Source organism: Sus scrofa, chromosome 1 (genome assembly GCF_054392235.1).
Source record: "Sus scrofa isolate SSC_HxYL_T2T_F1_AM1 chromosome 1, Sscrofa_HxYL_maternal_Yorkshire_Landrace_v2.0, whole genome shotgun sequence".
Taxonomy (NCBI): domain Eukaryota; kingdom Metazoa; phylum Chordata; class Mammalia; order Artiodactyla; family Suidae; genus Sus; species Sus scrofa.
Window position 1 is genome coordinate 239,962,381 of NC_139383.1, and position 19,380 is coordinate 239,981,760.

Below are 19,380 nucleotides of genomic sequence, written 5' to 3' on the forward strand. Positions count from 1 at the left end.
GAAAGGTGAGCAACCATGTTTCTCTTATGGTTCAATGATGGTCTCAGAGAGTGAAATTTAAGCTTTGACCATGAAAGAAGAAGAGTCACCCACAGGAATAGCAACAAAGAAGAGCCAGGAGCAGGGTAGTGTATGCAACGTCCCTCAGGTGGGAAACGTGAATTATCCCAGAACTGGAACCAGGGCTAGTGTGGCTGGACCCCAGGGTTCCAGGGGGACAGTGGTACAGGAAGAAGTTAGCAAAGAAGAACAAGAACCTGTAGACAAAAGGATGCGTCTGCTCTGGGATTAAGAGCAAGGAAATGGTACACAAATGATTTGAATGAGGATCATGGTAACCGCCAAGCCTCCACTGTACTCCAGTACCCTATACGGTGGTTCACAAAGTGGATTCCATAGACATGGGAACTTACTAGAAATGCACATCCTTGTGATCCACCCCAGCCTTACTCAGTCAGATACTCTGGGGCCAGCAGTCTGCCTTAACAAGATTGATAGCCACTACCTACACACAGGTAAAAGAACCTTAATTCCCCCTTTCCTCTCCCTTGTACCTTTCCCACTGTCTAACCAGCATGGCTCCTTTAAATGGCCTAATCATTTGGACGGCAGTGCTGTGTTCTTTAATATCCAGTGATCAGCTGCTTTCATTACATCACAATCCTTCCAGGCCTAAGCGTTCACTCACTAAACTCTGCTGTGTACTTTGCTCAAATTCCCCTCTCTGTGTTGCAGGACCATTCGCCCCAACAGTGCAGTGCGCTCCATCTACAAAGCTTCGGGGTGCTCTGATAACCCCAACCACCACGTCAACTACCTGGAACATGTAGTTGTGCGCATAACCATCACCCACCCCCGGAGGGGAGACCTGGCCATCTACCTGACCTCGCCCTCAGGAACCAGGTCCCAGCTTTTAGCCAACAGGTACAGTGATGGTTCTTGACAACCAGGGTGTAAGGGGTTACACCAACACTGAGATAATCTTTAAGGTTGAAAAAGTCACCTGATCTTTATTATGTATTTATTTAATAATTTATTTATTTTCAAGCTTTGTCTTTTTAGGGCCGCTCAGGCGGCATATGAAGGTTCCCAGGCTAGGGATCGAATCGGAGCTTCAGCCACCGGCCTGCACCACAGCCACAGCAACACAGGATCGGAGCTGTGACTGCAAACTACACCATGGTTCACGGCAATGCCAGATCCTTAATCCACATAACCAGGCCAGGAATCGAACCCACGTCCTCATGGTTGCTAGTCGGGTTCATTAACCACTGAGCCATGACACAAACTCCTTTTATTTTTTAAAGAAGTTGGGGACTGTGCATATACGTGTATTGTAGAATCAGGATTTCTATGCAATTTTTAAAGGTTACTTTCAATTTATAGTTATTACAAAATATTTACTCTATTCCTCATGTTGTGAATACATCCTTGAGCCTATCTTCCAACTAGTAATTTGTACCTCCCACTCCCTCATCCATAAATTGCTCTTCCCTGTCTTCCCACTCATAACCACTAGTTTATTCTCTATATCTGTGAATCTGCTTCTTTTTTGTTTTATTCACTAGTTTTTAGATTCCACACATAAGCGATATCATACAGTATTTGTTTTTCTCTTATTTCACTTAGCCTAATGCTCTCCAAGTCTACCATGTTGCCAAAATGGCAAAATTTCATTCTTCTTTATGACTGAGTAGTATTCTATTATACATATATACAACAGCTTCTTTATCCATTCATCTATTGATGGATACTTACTGCTTCTATATTTTGCCAATTGTAAATAATGCTGCTATGAACACTGGGGTACATGTATGTTTTTGAATAACAATCTAATTAAAAAATGGGCAGAAGAAATGAATAGACATTTTTCCAAAGAGGAAATGCAGATGGTCAACAGGCACATGAAAAGATGCTCAACACTGCTAATCATTGGAAATGCAAGTCAGAATGACAATAAGATATCACCTCACACATGTCAGAACTGCTGTCATCAAAATGAACACAAATGACAAATGTTAGCCAGGGTGTGGAGAAAGGGAGAATGTCATTTGGTGAAGCCACCATAGAAAACAGCATGGGAGTTTCAAAAAACTAAAAGACAGAATTACCATATAACCCAGCAATTCCACTCCTAGGTATATATCTGAAAAGAACAACAACAAAAACCCAAAACACTAATTTGAAAAAATACAGCTATTCTTTAATTACTAACTAGGCCCTAAGAACCAAGGAGGCAGCAGTGGGTGTGAGGGGAGCACCACGTAGATGTCATGACAGGACGGTCATAGCTCTCACTGCCAACACATAAGCAGATAGTGTGAAGCTGCCCAGAATCTGTAGGCATGGAATAGTATGACATTTACGAGTTGGGTAATATTAAAAGGACGCTGCAGAAAAATTGAAGGCCACTTGTTGTTCTTTATCCCTAAAAAAATAAATGCAGATCACTAACTCCTTAGGCCTCTGAGATGCTCTCCTCTGCCATTAAGCGTCAGCTGGCCTGGCATTTGTTAGAGATTAAATGAATGCTCTTGCCTGAGTACTTTCTAAAGTTAATTCTATTTGTTTTATTTTTATTTATTTATTTATTTTTGCTCTTTAGGGCTGCACCTGTGGCATATGGCAACTCCCAGGCTAGGGGTTGAATCAGAGCTACAGTTGTTGGCCTATGCCACAGCCACAGCAATTCAAAAACCAAGCCAAGTCTGCCACCTACAACACAGTTCACAGCAACAGTGGAACCCCAACTCACTGAGTGAGGCCAGGGATCAAACCTGCCCTGTCATGGATTCTAGTGAGATTCCTTTCTGCTGCGCCACAATAAGAACAAATTCTCTTTGTTTTAATTTTTTTTTTTTCCTACAGAGAGCCAGTTAGTAAATGCTTTGATCTTTGCAGGCCTTGTTTTTGTTGCATCTACTCTACTCTGCCCTTAGAGTGCAAAAGCCACTGTAAGCAATATAAATGACCATGCATGGCTGTCCTCCAATAAATCTTTATATAGAGAAGCAGGCCGAAGGGCAGGATTTAGCTTACAGACTGACTGTAGTTTGCTAACCCCTGTTTTAAAGGTTGGCCTTTTAGTCTTTATTGGCCAAGAGGGTACTCAGTCTCTCGTAGTAGCCTCTTGCCTTCTTCCCACTCCCTTCAAACATTTATCCAGCAAGTAATTGTATTGCCAGGACCCTGCTGAAAGGCCAGAATGTTCTAGTACAAGTTTTCTTTGCTCCATTAGGTTTTTGAGTGGTTCGGAGCATAGGTAGGGGGTACTTATCAACAAGTGGGACCAGATGGGGAAATGTCAGGTTGTCTCATTCACTCCATTCCCATTATGGTTCTAAAATACAAGCCACAGCTAGAGACCTAAAAATTTCTTTAATCTGAGGTTTTTCTCCAGGAGGAACATTTAATGGGAGCTAAAACCTTACTGTCAATGGCATATACCATCCACGTGAAAGCCAACCTTTTATCTCAACATAGCCACCTGTCCACATGCCAGGTGACCACAGCAGTAATGATCTCTGTTAAGATATTGTCAACAGGCCAGACGAGTTGAGAAGCCAAGGCCAGCGCATGGCTTCAGAGCTGAAAGTGAAACTGAGCAATTGCCAGTTGCTTTTCAAAATCCCCAAACTTCATCTGCTCTAGGACAGTGAGAAAAAGAGCAAGAGCGTTGCTAGGTGATAGTGACTAGGAGTACAGATTCCAAAATCTTTCATGCATTTTATTTCTGTGCTTGGAAGATTTCTTGTGTTCTTTCTTAAAATCTAAAGTCTTCCTTTAGGGCATAGGGAAACCTGGGCTTAGTACTTCATGAATCCCAGCTTTGCCAGGGTTAGTGTACACAGGTGTGAGGAACAGAAGGATGCTTTGGCATCAGGTCACTGGGCACATCCTCCTCCATCTGCAGATAGGGGTCTCAGCTGTCGCCAGGTCATTGTCACTCCTTGCCTGAGGCTTTTCAACATCAAGCAAGGCCTTCAGATATACAATCCCATGGTTCACGGAGATGACACCAGCTGTGGATACTGAAGCCAGGGAAGACCTTTTTGTCACTCTTCTTTTTTCTTCTTTTCTTTACTGCTGGTCATCTGCAGGGAACTTGAAGTATCCAGGTGATAGTTGTTGTACACTGGGACATACAAAGTTTGGCGTCACACATATGCCACTCTTCTCCCTGGAGCCCCCTCTGTTGTAGGAAAACATTCCTTCCACAGTTGCTGTTTGCTTGTTAAACTCAGTCCCTTCAGCCTTTCTAGGCTCTTCCTACATATTTCGTTATTTCTTGCTGGCTTCCCTGGAAAGGACTTCCATGAGGAATCTTGTGAGCAGAGGGCCTGTGGGTTCCATCACAGGCACTCGATGGATTACAGTGTCACTGCCTCAATCTCACATGCATTTTTCACCAGCAGATAGCCACTTTGCTCTTTGTGAAGTGCTGAACCCAAAAGTGCCCCACAACCTGTGTCAGAGAAGAGGCATTTCAGACATTTGGTGACTGGCCTTTGAGGCTTAGCTCAGTCTCCTCTGTTGTGGCCCCCCTGGGAATGAGGTTTGCACCCAGAGTGTGCCTTCTTGGTCTGGAGCATTTCAAGTGCTGCTCTTTTGTCTTTTTGCCATCTCTTCACTGAAATAGCTAGTCCCCACCAAAAAGGTAGACCGGTTAGAGTGGAGGGCAGGGACTGAAGGCACCAAGAGATGTAAAAGGTATTAGGGATTCACTTGTCCTTGGCTCCCCCAAAACCACTGCTCTGAGCATCTGAACCTTTAAATGTAAAACAGCTGCACCCGATCCCAAAACCATGTCTGGCCACCTTCCAGGGCCTGGTTCCCCTGTCCTTGTACTTGATGCTAGTAGCACCCTTCCTGCCAGGCAGCTATGGTTTCTTTTAGCATTTTCTTCCTTCTGGCATATTCCAAAGTTTTAATTTTATGAGAGGAAATCTCTACTCAAAACCTCCCAGCCTCTGACCTCATGGGCGAGGAATCCTAGTGTCTTCTCCCCTTGGCCCTGTTTCAAAGCGCATTCCCAGGCTTGGGAGCTGAGGGCAAGAAGCACAGACAGGGAAGGCCTGGGGGTGAAGAAAAGGCCTGCTTTGCACCTGGAGGGCCTCACATGGGCCTGCAGGATGGTAATAGCTTTCCTCAAGGAAAAGGTGATTAGCTCAGGGTTTAGAGGGAACTTTTTTTCAGAGATTATTAATGAGGGCAATAAATTGTTCCCCTCTGGGACACCATCTTTCAAAGAAATCAAGATTTCTAAGAAGGGGAGTTCCTGTCGTGACGCAGTGGAAACAATCCAACTAGGAACCAAGAGATTGAGGGTTTGATCCCTGGCCTCACTCAATGGGTTAAGGATCTGGCATTGCTGTGGCTGTGGCGTAGGCCAGCAGCTAGAGCTCCGATTAGACCCCTAGCCTGGGAACCTCCACATGCCACAGGTGCAGCCCTTTTTTAGACAAAAGACAAAAAAAAAAAAAATCTAAGAAGGACTGCATAAGCAAAGAACACTGTGCAGTGAAAAGGCAAATTCTGAAATGTTTAAAACAAAGGTTCTCTTGTGGGGGTCATTTGAGATGAAGAGGCAGAATTCTGGTGACAAAGAGTTGTCCCTTTTTGACCTCTCCTATTCCTTTATGAGGGGTGACTCCTCATAGTGGACAATGTATTGGCCATTGTGAGAAAGAAGGATGCTGGGATCCAGCCCATACTCAAAATCCGTGTTCTCTCAGTGTCATCTCCCCTTTATGATGCAAAAGCTAGACTCCTGGACAAGGAGGATAAACCAGGAAAGAAAGCTGACAGGAAGGCAACCCCCTTCCTGTATTATCTCCATTTCAGTATTGACTAAATTTATATCCTTGTCTTGAGACTGGAACATGCTAACCCCAAGAGTAAATTCCCAAAGGAAATAAAGAGGCCAGGGTCCGCTTTGCAGAAGTCTTTGTTTTCCTGGACATTTCAGTAAGGACTGTCTTCACTTTTGCTTCCCCCTCATCTCGGCAATTCTTAGGGAATGCGTTTTCCGCCAAGTCGCTGAGCACTCTGTGTGGGCCGTCTGGAGCCCCTCAGTGCCTCCCTGTTCTGCTGAAGGGCACTTGCTGGAACTCCTGTGGAGAGCAGCTGTTCCAGGAAGAAGGGTTTACCCAAGCATCTGCAGGTGCTGAGCCCTGGAAGGCAGGCACTCAGCAGCATTCACAACTAGTCCTGCCGGAGCTGTGTGCCCCATTAGCCCAGCAGGCAAGCACCCACAGCAGGCCAGGTTGATAATTCAGTAGGTAGGGGCCCCCGAGGAATTGTAGATGTCCTGGAATGGATAAACTATTAGTTCCTTCTCTTTCCTTTGTTTTCACTGCCTTCCCACCCTTCCTCTCCTCTTCTCGGCCTGTCCACCCTACCTAACCAAAAAAAAAAAAAAAAAAACCCTCAGAATGGTTTACCTCTGGGAGCCTGAGGATCTAGTATGAGTGCCAGCAGTCTAGGTGGTCCCTTTTCTTTTTTAAGGCAGCACCCATGGCATATGGAAGTTCCCAGGGCAGGGATGGAATCTGAGCCACAGCCAGACCTGGAATCTTACCTGTACCTCCACAGCAACCCCAGCCACTGAAGGTGGATTCTTAAACCACTGTGCTACAGCGAGAACTCCTTGGATCCCTTTGAAATAGACACAGGAGCAAGTTTATATGTAAGCCTTTTGAAGACATGTTCAAATTCTGCCTATGTACAAATTTTCTAACAAAAGCTTGTCCCAGTAGACCCTTCAACTGTGTTTGTTAGAATTATGAAAAGCTGCCTTTTTTTTTTTTTCTTTTCCCTAAATCTCCCCTTCCCCCAGTACAATGCCATACTGGCTCTCTGTTCCAAATTTGGGCCTTTGACTGAAAGCTGAAATTTTGCCTCTTTTTCTAAATTTGATTACAGATGAATATCTATCTCTGCTTCTAATTATGCTCTTAAATATAAAGAGGTACACTTTCTCATCTGCAAAACCTATAGGGTTCTATAATTAACTGTGTTGAAATATGGTGTTTATATTTGAATATTTTTGTCCCTGCCCAAGTGTTCAGTGACAAACTATTGACATTTATAAAGGGACACGCTATATAAATGCATGTATGGCTTGCAGTAAAAATTAGACTTTTGCAGTGAAAGTTTTACATCCCTGTAAGGTCTCACCCTAAGAAGAGGCCTCTTCTTTTATTCAAAAGAAGGTGCAGCCTTTGGAGTTATAGCTGGGATTGTCTCAATGTCACTCACTTTTACTTTCAACCTTGGAAATCTAATTTTTTCATCTGGAAAACAGTGGTATCTGCCTCCCTGAGTTGTTACAAGTAGTAAATGAGATAACATACGGCAAGTCCTGAGCACAGTGTTTAGCACAGTAAGCACTTCTAAGTACTCACCCTTATTTACACAGAGCTTTTCAAAGCACCTGGTGAATGACTCTATCAAACACAGATGGCTGGGCCTCTCTTCCAGAAAGGCTGATTTGGTAGGTCTGGGTCCAGGAGTTTGCATTGCTAATAAACTCCCAGATGATGCTGAAGCTGCCTGTCCACAGACCACACTTTTATAAGATCACCCAGCTTCTTCAAATACATTCTTGTTTTCATGTCATCAAAAGACTTGTGAGCAGTATGCTGCTGGATGCTGTGGAAGTCATTTACAAAGGAGTTTATAATGTAAAACAGATATTTAGACAAAAGCCATCTACTATTAAAGAATAAATCTTCAAGATGATTAGGTACTTAACATCACGTACGCACAAGAAGGAATGCATTTGGGGGTTGGTGAGTAACTTAGTAATAATGTGCATGTTGACTGTTTCTTAAAAACTCATCTTGCAGAAATTCCAAACCTCTAGAACCAGTACACTTCTTTCGACCTTTCTTTTTTTTTTTAGTTTATTTTTTACTATAGCTGATTTACAATGTTGTACCAATTTCTGGTGTATAGCAAGGTGACTCAGAGATAGATATATATATACATATATATATAGATATATTTATATGTGTTTCCATCATGGTCTATCCCAGGAGATTGCATATACTTCCCTGTATTATACAGCAGAAACTTATTATCTATCCATTCTAAATATTTGTATCTATTAACCCCAAACTCCCAGTCCATCCCGCACCCTCCCCCACACCTTGGCAACCACAAGTCTGTTTTCCATGTCTGAGTCTGTTTCTTTTCTGTAGATAGGTTCATTTGTGCCATATAGTAGATTTCACATATAAGTGATATCAAATAGTATTTCTCTTTCTAATTTCCCTTAGTATGGGAATCTCTAGTTGCATCTATGTTGCAAATAGAATTATTTTCTTCTTTTTATGTCTGAGCAGTATTCCATTGTGTATATGTACCATATCTTAATTCATTCATCTGTTGATGGGCATTTAGGTTGTTTCCATGTCTCGGCTATTGTGAATAGTGCTGCAGTGAACATAGTGTTATTTGGAATTATAGTTTTCTTAAAGAAACAATTTAAATTAGGAGAGAGAAAAAAACTTAATAGTATGTTTTAAATATCCTATTTCAGAAGCAAATTTAAATAATTTTTAAAATAAACTTACAGAAGCCAAACATCTAAAGGAACTCAAAAGCTCAATTTAAACGAAGCTGAATGAATACTTCAAGCATTCTATAAACTTTATGTTAAACTGTGATGAAACACGAAAAAAAAATATAAATCATAAAAGAGAATAAAAGAAAACTTCCTAAAATATTGATATCTAATTCTTTAGTGAACACAAATACTGTTTGGGTAGAGAGAATGATTCTGAAATTAAGATCCATTTCAATTTTAGAAATAATTATATGATAGCACATCGCTATCAATGCTTATAAAATGTCTTGTTATTTAGTTGCTATAGCATCCTTGAAGAATGCTGTACCTTTGACACCCTGGCTAGACTCTTCAAATGGAAGGGGGAAAAAAGTTTAATTATATGAGCTATTTCCTGAGTTAATTCCTTAAAAGGATGTACTACACTTAGTGGCAGTCCTTTCTACCAGGATTCATCCAAAGCAATTTATTTGAAAACCACTCACGGGGATAGGGCTGTGGGGCACTATTTTAATAACTGGATGCATAATTTGTGCCACTGCATGCATACATTTCATTGAGCACAGGATTATGAAGTCAACTTGACAGAACTGGGCTTCACTGCCGTAGGAGTTGTGGGTATGAGCATCTCCTCTAACATTCAGTACATTGGCCACGCTTTACTGACATTTGATCCACACTAATAATGTTGGCATGTGTCTGTTTATTTCACTGTTGGCACAGCACAAAGGTTCAGACTTGTCAACGGACTTTTAGTTGATAAAGACTGCACAATCAGAATCACTTTAATGGTATCCAGTGGTTTATTACTTGATCGTCTTGAGCACAAGTAATTTTTGCAATACAGATCTCATCTACTCTCTACCTTTTGTCATATGCAGGTGACACAGGGTTTTAGTACAGTGCTAAAAATAGGGAATAGTTTTAAGCACTCAATCAGAATTAAACGGGTGAGATTAGAAAAGTCAATGCCTACCTAGTTGAAATAACAACAATCAACATCTATTTCTTTTCCCATCGAGTCTTTTAGTAAAATTCAGTGATTGTGTTTGGCTGCATTTTAATTCCCCTCCTCAACTTTTATGTCCACATGAAATTAATGAGCATTCCAGCTCTTCATAAAGTGAAGGGATTGGTGTGGGAACTACTTAACCAGATAGACAAAACCCATTTATGTTACTTGAATGCTGATTATAGATGGTTCCTCTGCGCACCCAGTTTATATTTAATTTCTGTTCCAAGTGTGATGTAGAAATGCTTGGTAGCAATGGAATGATTTTCAAAGGTGGACAGGAAAGGGTGTAAGGGAAGAAACATAGGGTCTGCTAATCCAGCAGTCAAGTAACTGACCCAAGAGTAATTAAAAGTTGGCTGAGGTTGTGGAAACAAGACTGCCCCTCATGTGATGGCAGCCTCAAGTCTCCTTTGTAGTTTTTGGACATGAGGCATTGAGCCAAATGTTCTGTCTAAACTGTTTGGGAATTGCTTTTAAGTCCAGCACTCTTAGAAAGGTATTACATGACAAGTTGTTGCTTCAGTGGCCTCAAATGGTTCAATAGCTTCCATGAATTAGAACCTGAATTAGAACTGTGGGCTAAGAAGTGGTTCTAGACAGATTTTTCTGCCTCCATCTATTTCTGTATCAACATGTTCCCTTTTTGGCAGCAAGGGCCGTTTGACAAGTGACCTCCTTCTCCGCCTCTGTGTCTCCTTTTGACCCAACATGCATACTATCCGAATGTTACGCTGAAGGACTCAGTATGTCCGTCACTTGTATAAGGACCTAGAATTTATTCCCAGACATGTCCAGTTTTAAGCCATAAACTTGTGACAAACCCTCATGTGGTAGGGCGTGGATTATAGGAGCAGGGCATGTATATGCTATCCATAATCTGTTGAAGGTCATTTCTGGTGGGAAGACATTCACATAAGGAGCCACCGTCTTCAATTCTGTTACCATGAGGGAAAGCCATCAGATCCAACGTGGTCCTTGTTGAAATGCCACACCCTTCTGTTGGGAGGTACCCTTTTACAGATAGTATAGAGACATTCTCTTTTCTTTCCCCCTTTTTTTTGGCCATGCCCATGGCATGTAGAAGTTCCCAGGCCAGGGTCCAGCCTGCACCACAGCTGCAACAATGCTGGATCCTTCATTCACTGTGCCACGAGGAAACTTCCCAGATAGTCTTAAAAAAAGAAAAAGGCCTTCCTGTTTATATACAGTTTGCAAATCATTGCTTCCTATTTACCCCATTATGAAGATTATGAATATTCCAATGATTGGAGATGTTCTCCAGTAAAGAAATCTGTTCAACTTGAACTCAGCTTTTCCCCAATTTACTGACCATGGGAGACTTGGAGAATGCTGCTAAAGTAATTTTTATTTATTTTTTGTCTTTCAAGGGCTCAGGAACACATAGCAGGTGATTTTCCTGTTTATTGCTTTTCTCCAGGGAAACCTGACAAGTGTCAGCCATTTACCCTAATGACAGTCCCCAGTTATGCCACCCAACCCTTCAGCTTTAGAATCCAGCTGGCATTTTAGAGGGAACTCAAACACAGGGGTAAAACACTTTTTAAAAATCAGAACTTAATGTCTTAAGTTATAAGGAGATTAAAGTGACTATTTTTAGTTTTAGAAGGTTGGGTTCCCTCCCAGTGGGAAGATCCACATAGAAGGTCAAATTATAACCACCAGTTTCCTTCATGAACATTAAATTAAAGCAAGGAGAGTTGACTGCATTTCCTGAATAGCTCTCAATATCCATTTGCCATGGCCTTTGTATTTGTCTGCACTGAGGGACAGACACATCCCAGTAACTGAACATGGTTGCTCTTTAGACAATACTGGAGACCTTTTTCCCTCACTATTTGCCTCAACAAAAATAATAGATGCACATAATTTTTTAAGTAGTTGAAATTATTTTTTCTCTTGTCCCATCTTTCATTTTCTACTCTCTAGGTCCCATGACAATAGAAACCTTTTGGATATTTCTTCAGGTAGTCGCATCTACATTAATGCCTATAGGAATGATATGCCTGTTTCTTCATATGCTGGTTTTATACATCATTTATTGACATCTGACAGTGACAATGCTGGATCTTTAACTGCTAGGCCATTGAGGAACTCCCAACATCTTTTTATTCTTGATGAGGATTCTGTTTCTTCATTTTCCTTTATATTTTGTATCACTCAGGATTACTTCACAGAAAACAGAATTCTAGCTATTTCAAGCAGAAAGAGGTTTCATATAGGGAATTGGGAACTGAGAAAAATCATTGGAAGGACTAGATAGCAGAATCTAGGCTGCAGTTCCAAACAGGACTCTGTGACCTGGGTAGGGTTAATGGGCAAGGTCTTTTTACTGAGATGTAATTTACATACAATTCACTTTCTTTTCTCCACCTTTTTCATTTTATAAAGTTTTATTGAAGTATAGTTGATTTACAATGTTGTAATAATTTCTGCTGTACAATAAGGTGATTCAGTTATACATGTACACACATCCATACTCTTCAAGATTCTTTCCCACAAAGATTATCACAGAATATTGAGTAGAGTTTCCTGTGCTATACAACAGGCCCCATTAGCCAATCATTCCATATGCTGTGGAATTGCATATGCCAATTCACTTTTTTATTTAAAGATTGATCGATTGATTGATTGATTTTTGCTTTTTAGGGCTGCACCTATGGCTTATGGAAGTTCCTAGGCTAGAGGTCAAATCAGAGCTGCAGCTGGATCCTAAGCCACAGCCACAGGGGATCCAAGCTGTGTTCTGAGTCATGTCTTCGACCTACACAATAGCTCACAGCAACACCAGATCTTTAACCCACCAAGCAAGGCCAGGGATTGAACCCACGTCTTCATGGGTACTAGTCGGGTACATTACCACTGATCCGCAACAAGAACTCTGCCAGTTCACTTTTTAATGTGAATGATATGTTTTGACAAATAAATGTAGTTGCATAACTGTATATTATTTTCAAGCTATAAAACAGATCCCTCACCCCCCAAATTCCTACCATGCCCCAGCTTCTTCCCTCCATTCCCCTGGCAACCACTGATCTGTTTCTGTTTCAGTTGGGTTTTCTAGAATGTCATAAAGTGAATCAGATAGTACATAATCTTTTGTGTCTACTTTTTTTCACTTAGCTTAATGCCTTTGAAGTTCCTTCATATTATTATTGTTAGTAATAGTTCAATTGTTTTCATTACTAGGTAGTATTTGTTGTATGAATACCCTGTAATTTATTTACCATTCGCCATTTGATGGACATTTGAATTACTGACAGGTTTTGATGATTATATTTGAATAAAGCCTCTGTGAACATTCATGTGGAGTTCTCTGTGTGGACATATGTCTTCACTTCTCTTGGGTAAATATCTAGAAGGGGGATTGCTTCGTCATATGGTACGAGTTGTCAAACTGTTTTTCAGAGCAGCTGTACTGTTTTGCATTCCCACCAGCAGCATGAGAGAGCTTCAGCTGCTTCACACCTTCAACACTTGGTGCTATCAGTCTTGTGGGTACTTAGCCTAGGTTCCCCAATCCCCACATCGTTGTTCTTTCCAGACTTGTTTCCCTGTGGTAGAACAATGATATCTATGTTTGGATCCACTAATCAGTGATGTCCAGGTTGAAGATAACCTCCAGCTGAATGTGCTGATGGATACAGAGAGGTCACTGATCCCGGTCTTGACCCTCACTGGATTTCTTTCTTTCTTTTTTTTTTTTTTTTTTTTTTTTTTTTTTTTTTTTTTTTTTTTTGGCCACACCCTCGGCATGTGGAAATTCCCAGGCCAGGGATCGAATCTGCATCGCAGCCAAGGCAATCCCCGGTCCTTAACCCACTGTACCACAAAGGAACTCCTGACCCTCACTGGATTTTAAATAACACACAGAAACAATGTTTTATGGTTCTTTCGCAGGCTTTTTGATCATTCCATGGAAGGATTTAAAAATTGGGAGTTCATGACCATTCATTGCTGGGGGGAGCGAGCTGCCGGTGACTGGATCCTGGAAGTTTACGATACTCCCTCTCAGCTGAGGAACTTCAAGACTCCAGGTGAGCCCTCCCTTCCTAGAATTGGACTTGCTGTTCAGAAAAATGCTGGAGTATATTCTGACCAAGGATGTGTTTCACCTTTATATACCACTTTAATCCTTAATCATGTGATCCTGTGCTTTGAGTTGTCTGCCTGAACTCCAATTGTTGAGATTACCATTAGAAAAGTAATAATCTGGAGTTCCCGTCGTGGTTCAGTGGTTAACGAATCCAACTGGGAAACATGAGGTTGTGGGTTCCATCCCTGGCCTTGCTCAGTGGGTTGAGGATCCAGCATTGCCGTGAGCTGTGGTGTAGGTCACAGACACAGCTCGGATCTGGCATTGCTGTGGCTGTGGTGTAGGCCGGTGGCTACAGCTCCAATTAGACCCCTAGCCTGGGAACCTCCATATGCCGAGGGAGCGGCCCTAGACAAGGCAAAAAGACAAAAAAAAAAAAAAAAAAAAAAAAAAAAGGTAATAATTTAAGGATAAGAACTCAAGAATAGGAGAGTTCCTGTCACGGCTCAGCAGAAACAAATCTGACTAGTATCCATGAGGACGCAGGTTCAGTCCCTGGCCTCGCTCAGTGGGTTAAGGATCTGGCATTGCCATGAACTGTGGTATAGGTTGTAGATGCAGCTCAGATCCTGCGTTGCTGTGGCTGTGGCGTAGGCTGGAGGCTACAGCTCTCATTCAACCCCTATCCTAGGAACCTCCATATGCCATGGGTGTGGCCCTAAAAAAGCAAAAAAAAAAACAACAAACAAAAAACCTCAAGAATAAATATTTAGATATCAGCCCAAGATAAAACATTTCATTGATCGACATTTCAGGATATATGATCCATATTTCTAAACAGCTTCTCTTACTTCCTTTATCAATAAACAAGCCAACCTTGTCCATCTGCATTGGGCTAAACTTCATCGTCATGAGAGGAGACTGGTTTCCTTGGCTATCTTTTTTCTGAGATTACTCTAAATTTAATTTTCAGTGTAGTCAAGACATTGAGCTTGGCCTATGCCAGCTGAACTGGTTACCACTAAAGAAAAAAAACGACAGGCTTCTGCCCTGCATGAGACCAAGGGCTAAGTAAGAGAAAACTTTCTTCATACCTAAAACATGGAAATGAATGATGTTAACAGGGTTCTTTTCAGGTAGTTTCAGCCTCTGCTCCAAACATGGCCTATTTCTCTCTTCTTGCTAACATATGAAACTTTTTCGTAATATAAAATAAGGGAAAATACAAATACAGCATGGGGTGGGAGAGTGAACAATTTTTTTTTTTTTTTTTTTTTTTGGCAGTAGCCTGCGTTGCCTGTGATGGAGTTCTAGGTAGAATTTGGCACTGTGTCATGGCACTCGGGAACAATGAAAAAGTGACTGGACTGTGCTGCCCTGACCAAAGGGCAGCTCCCAGTTAATCCATCAGCATGGCTCATGTGTCTCAAGAGATCCCAGGGGAAAAAACACTGTCCAAATGCAGCAGTTGTGTACCCCCAGGGGTGCAGCCTAGGGGACAGACATAATGGGTGCATTGTCTGTTGAGAATTTAAACCAGTTTAAAAAGTCATTATTATTACCATTCTAAAGAATGTCAATGGATTGTTGTACAAGTATAAATGTAATAAAGTTCATTGAGTAATTAAAAAAAAGAATGTCGATGGGAGTTCCCTAGTGGTCTAGTGGTTAGGACTTTTTCCCCTCACAAGAATAGACTGCCATCTGGGGGCATACTAATGGTAGACCTGTGGTTTGCAGTGCAAGGATGAGAGGCCATGAATATAAATCTCTCTGCCCTCAAGGAGTTAAGAGTCTGTCCAGAGTTCACTGTGATTATCTGTGTCAAAAACTCTCTGCAGTAGCACAGACCATCTAGAGTTTTCGATTAGCATCATTGGCTTCTGCTTGTACTATTTATTTATTCTTGTAATGACTATTATCATTTTTATTTTTTTTAATTGTTATTTCCCAATACAATTTTTTTCTACTGTACAGCATGGTGACCCAGTTACACATACATGTATACATTGTTTTTTCTCACATTATCATACTCCATCACAAGTGACTAGACATAGTTCCCAGTGCTACACAGCAGGATCTCATTGCTAATCCATTCCAAAGGCAATATTAACAGCAAGCTCCCAATCCACCCTACTCCCTCCCCTTCCCCCTTGGCAACCACAAGTCTATTCTCCAAGTCCATGATTTTCTTTTCTGAGGAAAGGTTCATTTGTGCCATATATTAGATTCCAGATATAAGTGATATCATGTGGTATTTGTCTTTCTCTTTCTGACTTAACTTCACGCAGGATAAGTCTCTAGTTCTATCCATATTGCTGCAAATGGCATTATTTTGTGCTTTTTTATGGCTGAGTAGTAGTCCATTGTGTATATATACCACATCTTCCTAATCCAATCATCTGTCAATGGACATTTGGGTTGTTTCCATGTCTTGGCTATTGTGAATAGTGCTGCACTGAAGATGTGGGTGCATGTGTCTTTTTTAAGGAAAGTTTTATCTGGATATATACACCCAAGAGTGGGATTGCTGGGTCATATGGTAGTTCTATGTATAGATTTCTAAGGTATCTCCATACTGTTCTCCATAGTGGTTGTACCAGCTTACATTCCCACCAGCAGTGCAGGAGGGTTCCCTTTTCTCCACACCCCCTCCAGCATTTATTATATATGGGCTTATTAATGATGGCCATTCTGCCTGGCATGAGGTGGTATCTCATGGTAGTTTTGATTTGCATTTCTCTAATAATCAAGGATGTTGAGCATTGTTTGATGTGCTTGTTGGCCATCTGTATATCTTCCTTGGAGAAATGTCTGTTCAGTTTTTTTGCCAATTTTTCAATTGGGTTGTTGGCTTTTTTGCTGTTGAGTTGTATAAGTTCCTTATATATTCTAGAGATTAAGCCCTTGTCCATTGCATCATTTGAACCTATTTTCTCCCATTCTGTAAGTTGTCTTTTTGTTTTCTTTTTGGTTTCCTTTGCTGTGCAAAAGCTTGTCAGTTTGATTAGGTCCCATTGGTTTATTTTTGCTTTTATTTCTGTTGCTTTGGGAGACTGACCTGAGAAAATATTTGTAAGGTTGATGTCAGAGAATGTTTTGCCTATGTTTTCTTCCAGAAGTTTAATGGTGTGTTGTCTTATATTTAAGTCTTTTAACCATTTTGAGTTTATTTTGGTGCATGTGTGAAGGTGTGTTCTAGTTTCATTGATTTGAATGCTGCTGTCCAGGTTTCCCAGTGATACTTGCTGAAAAGACTGTCTTTTTCCCACTTTATTTTATTTTTTTATTTTCCCACTGTATAGCAAGGGGATCAAGTTATCCTTACATGTATACATTACATTTACATTTTTTTTTCCCCACCCTTTGTTCTGTTGCAACATGAGTATCTAGACAAAGTTCTCAATGCTACTCAGCAGGATCTCCTTGTACAATCTATTCTAAGTTGTGTCTGATAAGCCCAAGCTCCCGATCCCTCCCACTCCCTCTCCCTCCCATCAGGCAGCCACAAGTCTTTTCTTCAAGTCCATGATTTTCTTTTCTGAGGAGATGTTCATTTGTGCTGTATATTAGATTCCAGTTATAAGTGATATCATATGGTATTTGTCTTTGTCTTTCTGGCTCATTTCACTAAGTATGAGATTCTCTAGTTCTATCCATGTTGCTGCAAATGGCATTATGTCATTCTTTTTTATGGCTGAGTAGTATTCCATTGTGTATATATACCACATCTTCCGAATCCAAACATCTGTCGATGGACATTTGGGTTGTTTCCATGTCCTGGCTGTTGCGAATAGTGCTGTAATGAACATGAGGGTGCATGTGTCTCTTTTAAGTAGAGTTTTGTCCGGATATATGCCCAAGAGTGGGATTTCTATGTATAGATTTCTAAGGTATCTCCAAACTTTTCTCCATAGTGGCTGTAGCAGTTTACATTCCCACCAACAGTGCAGGAGGGTTCCCTTTTCTCCACACCCCCTCCAGCACTTGTTATTTGTGGATTTATTAATGATGGCCATTCTGACTGGTGTGAGGTGGTATCTTATGGTAGTTTTGATGCAATCGACAAGGGCCTAATCTCTAGAATATATAAACAACTTATACAACCCAACAGCAAAAAAGCCAACCAATCAATGGAAAAATGGGCAAAAGACCTAAATAGACATTTCTCCAAAGAAGATATACAGATGGCCAGCAAACACATGAAAAAATGCTCAACATTGCTGATTATAAGAGAAATGCAAATCAAAACTACCATGAGATACCACCTCTTTTTCCCATTTTATGTTCTTGCCTCCTTTGTCAAAGATTCATTGACCATAGGTATCTGGGTTTATCTCTGGGTTCTCTATTCTGTTCCATTGGTCTGTATGTCTGTTTTGGTACCAATACCACACTGTCTTGATGACTGTGGCTTTGTGATATTGCCTGAAGAGTTATGCCTCCTGCTTGGTTTTTGTTCCTCAGAATTGTTTTGGCAGTTCTGGGTCTTCTGTGGTTCCATATAAATTATCAGATAGTTTGTTCTAGTTCTGTGAGAAATGTCATGGGTAATTTGATAGGGATTGTACTGAATCTGTAGTTTGCTTTGGGTAGTATGGCCATTTTTACAATATTAATTTTTCCAACCCAGGAACATGGAATATCTTTCCATTTCATTGCATCTTCTTTAATTTCCTTGATTAATGTTTTATAGTTCTCGGCATATAAGTCCTCTACCTCCCTTGGTCAGGTATATTCCCAGGTATTTGATTTTTTGGGGGTGCAATTTTGAAAGATTGTATTTTTGTATTCCTTTTCTAATATTTCATTGTTAGTATGCAGAAATGCGACTGATTCCTGACTGTTAATCTTATATCCTGCTACTTTGCTGAATTTGTTGATCAATTCAAATAATTTTTGGGTTGAGTCCTTGGGGTTTTTCCTATATATATAGTATCATGTCATCTGCATACACTGACAGTTTTACCTCTTCTCATCTTATTTGGATGATTTTATTTCTTTTGTTTGTCTGGTTGCTGTGGATAGGACTTCCAGTACTATGTTGAATAACAGTGGTGAGAGTGGACATCCTTGTCTTGTTCCAGCTTTTCTCCATTGAGTATTATATTTGCTGTGGGTCTGTCATAAATGGTTTTTAATTATGTTAAGGTATGTTCCCTCTATACCCACTTGGGTAAGAGTTTTTTGTTTTTTTTTTTTTTTTTTTTTTTGTCTTTTTGCCATTTCTTGGACCACTCCCACGGCATATGGAGGTTCCCAGGCTAGGGGTCAAATCAGAGCTGTAGCCACCAGCCTACACCACAGCCACAGCAACACGGGATCCAAGCTGCGTCTGCAACCCACACCACAGCTCACAGCAATGCTGGATCATTAACCCACTGAGCAAGGGCAGGGACCGAACCCACAACCTCATGGTTCCTAGTCGGATTCATTAACCACTGAGCCACGACGGGAACTCCGGGTAAGAGTTTTGATCATGAATTGATATTGGTCTTTGTCAAATGCTTTTTCTGCATCTATTGAGATGATGATGTGGTTTTTTATTGTTTTGTTAATGTGGTGTATGACATTGATTGATTTGCATATGTTGAACCATCCTTGTGCACCTGGCATGAATCCCACCTGGTTGTGGTGTACGATCTTTTTTATATGCTGTTGGATTCGGTTGGCTAAAATTTTGTTGAGAATTTTTGCATCTATATTCATCAAAGATATTGGCTTATAGTATTCTTTTTT

At 40.9% G+C, this 19,380-nt stretch overlaps 1 protein-coding gene across 4 annotated transcripts in view; it reads left to right on the forward strand.

Annotated features, from left to right (window-relative positions):
• Positions 1-19,380, forward strand: part of PCSK5 (proprotein convertase subtilisin/kexin type 5) — a 454,731-nt gene that overhangs the window by 260,223 nt on the left and 175,128 nt on the right. For all 4 annotated transcript variants that reach the window (XM_021064998.2, XM_021065005.2, XM_084988113.1 and 1 more), the window contains exons 12-13: positions 736-924; positions 13,506-13,642. In XM_021064998.2, coding sequence (XP_020920657.2) covers positions 736-924; positions 13,506-13,642 — 326 coding nt within the window. The remainder of the gene's footprint in view (positions 1-735; positions 925-13,505; positions 13,643-19,380) is intronic.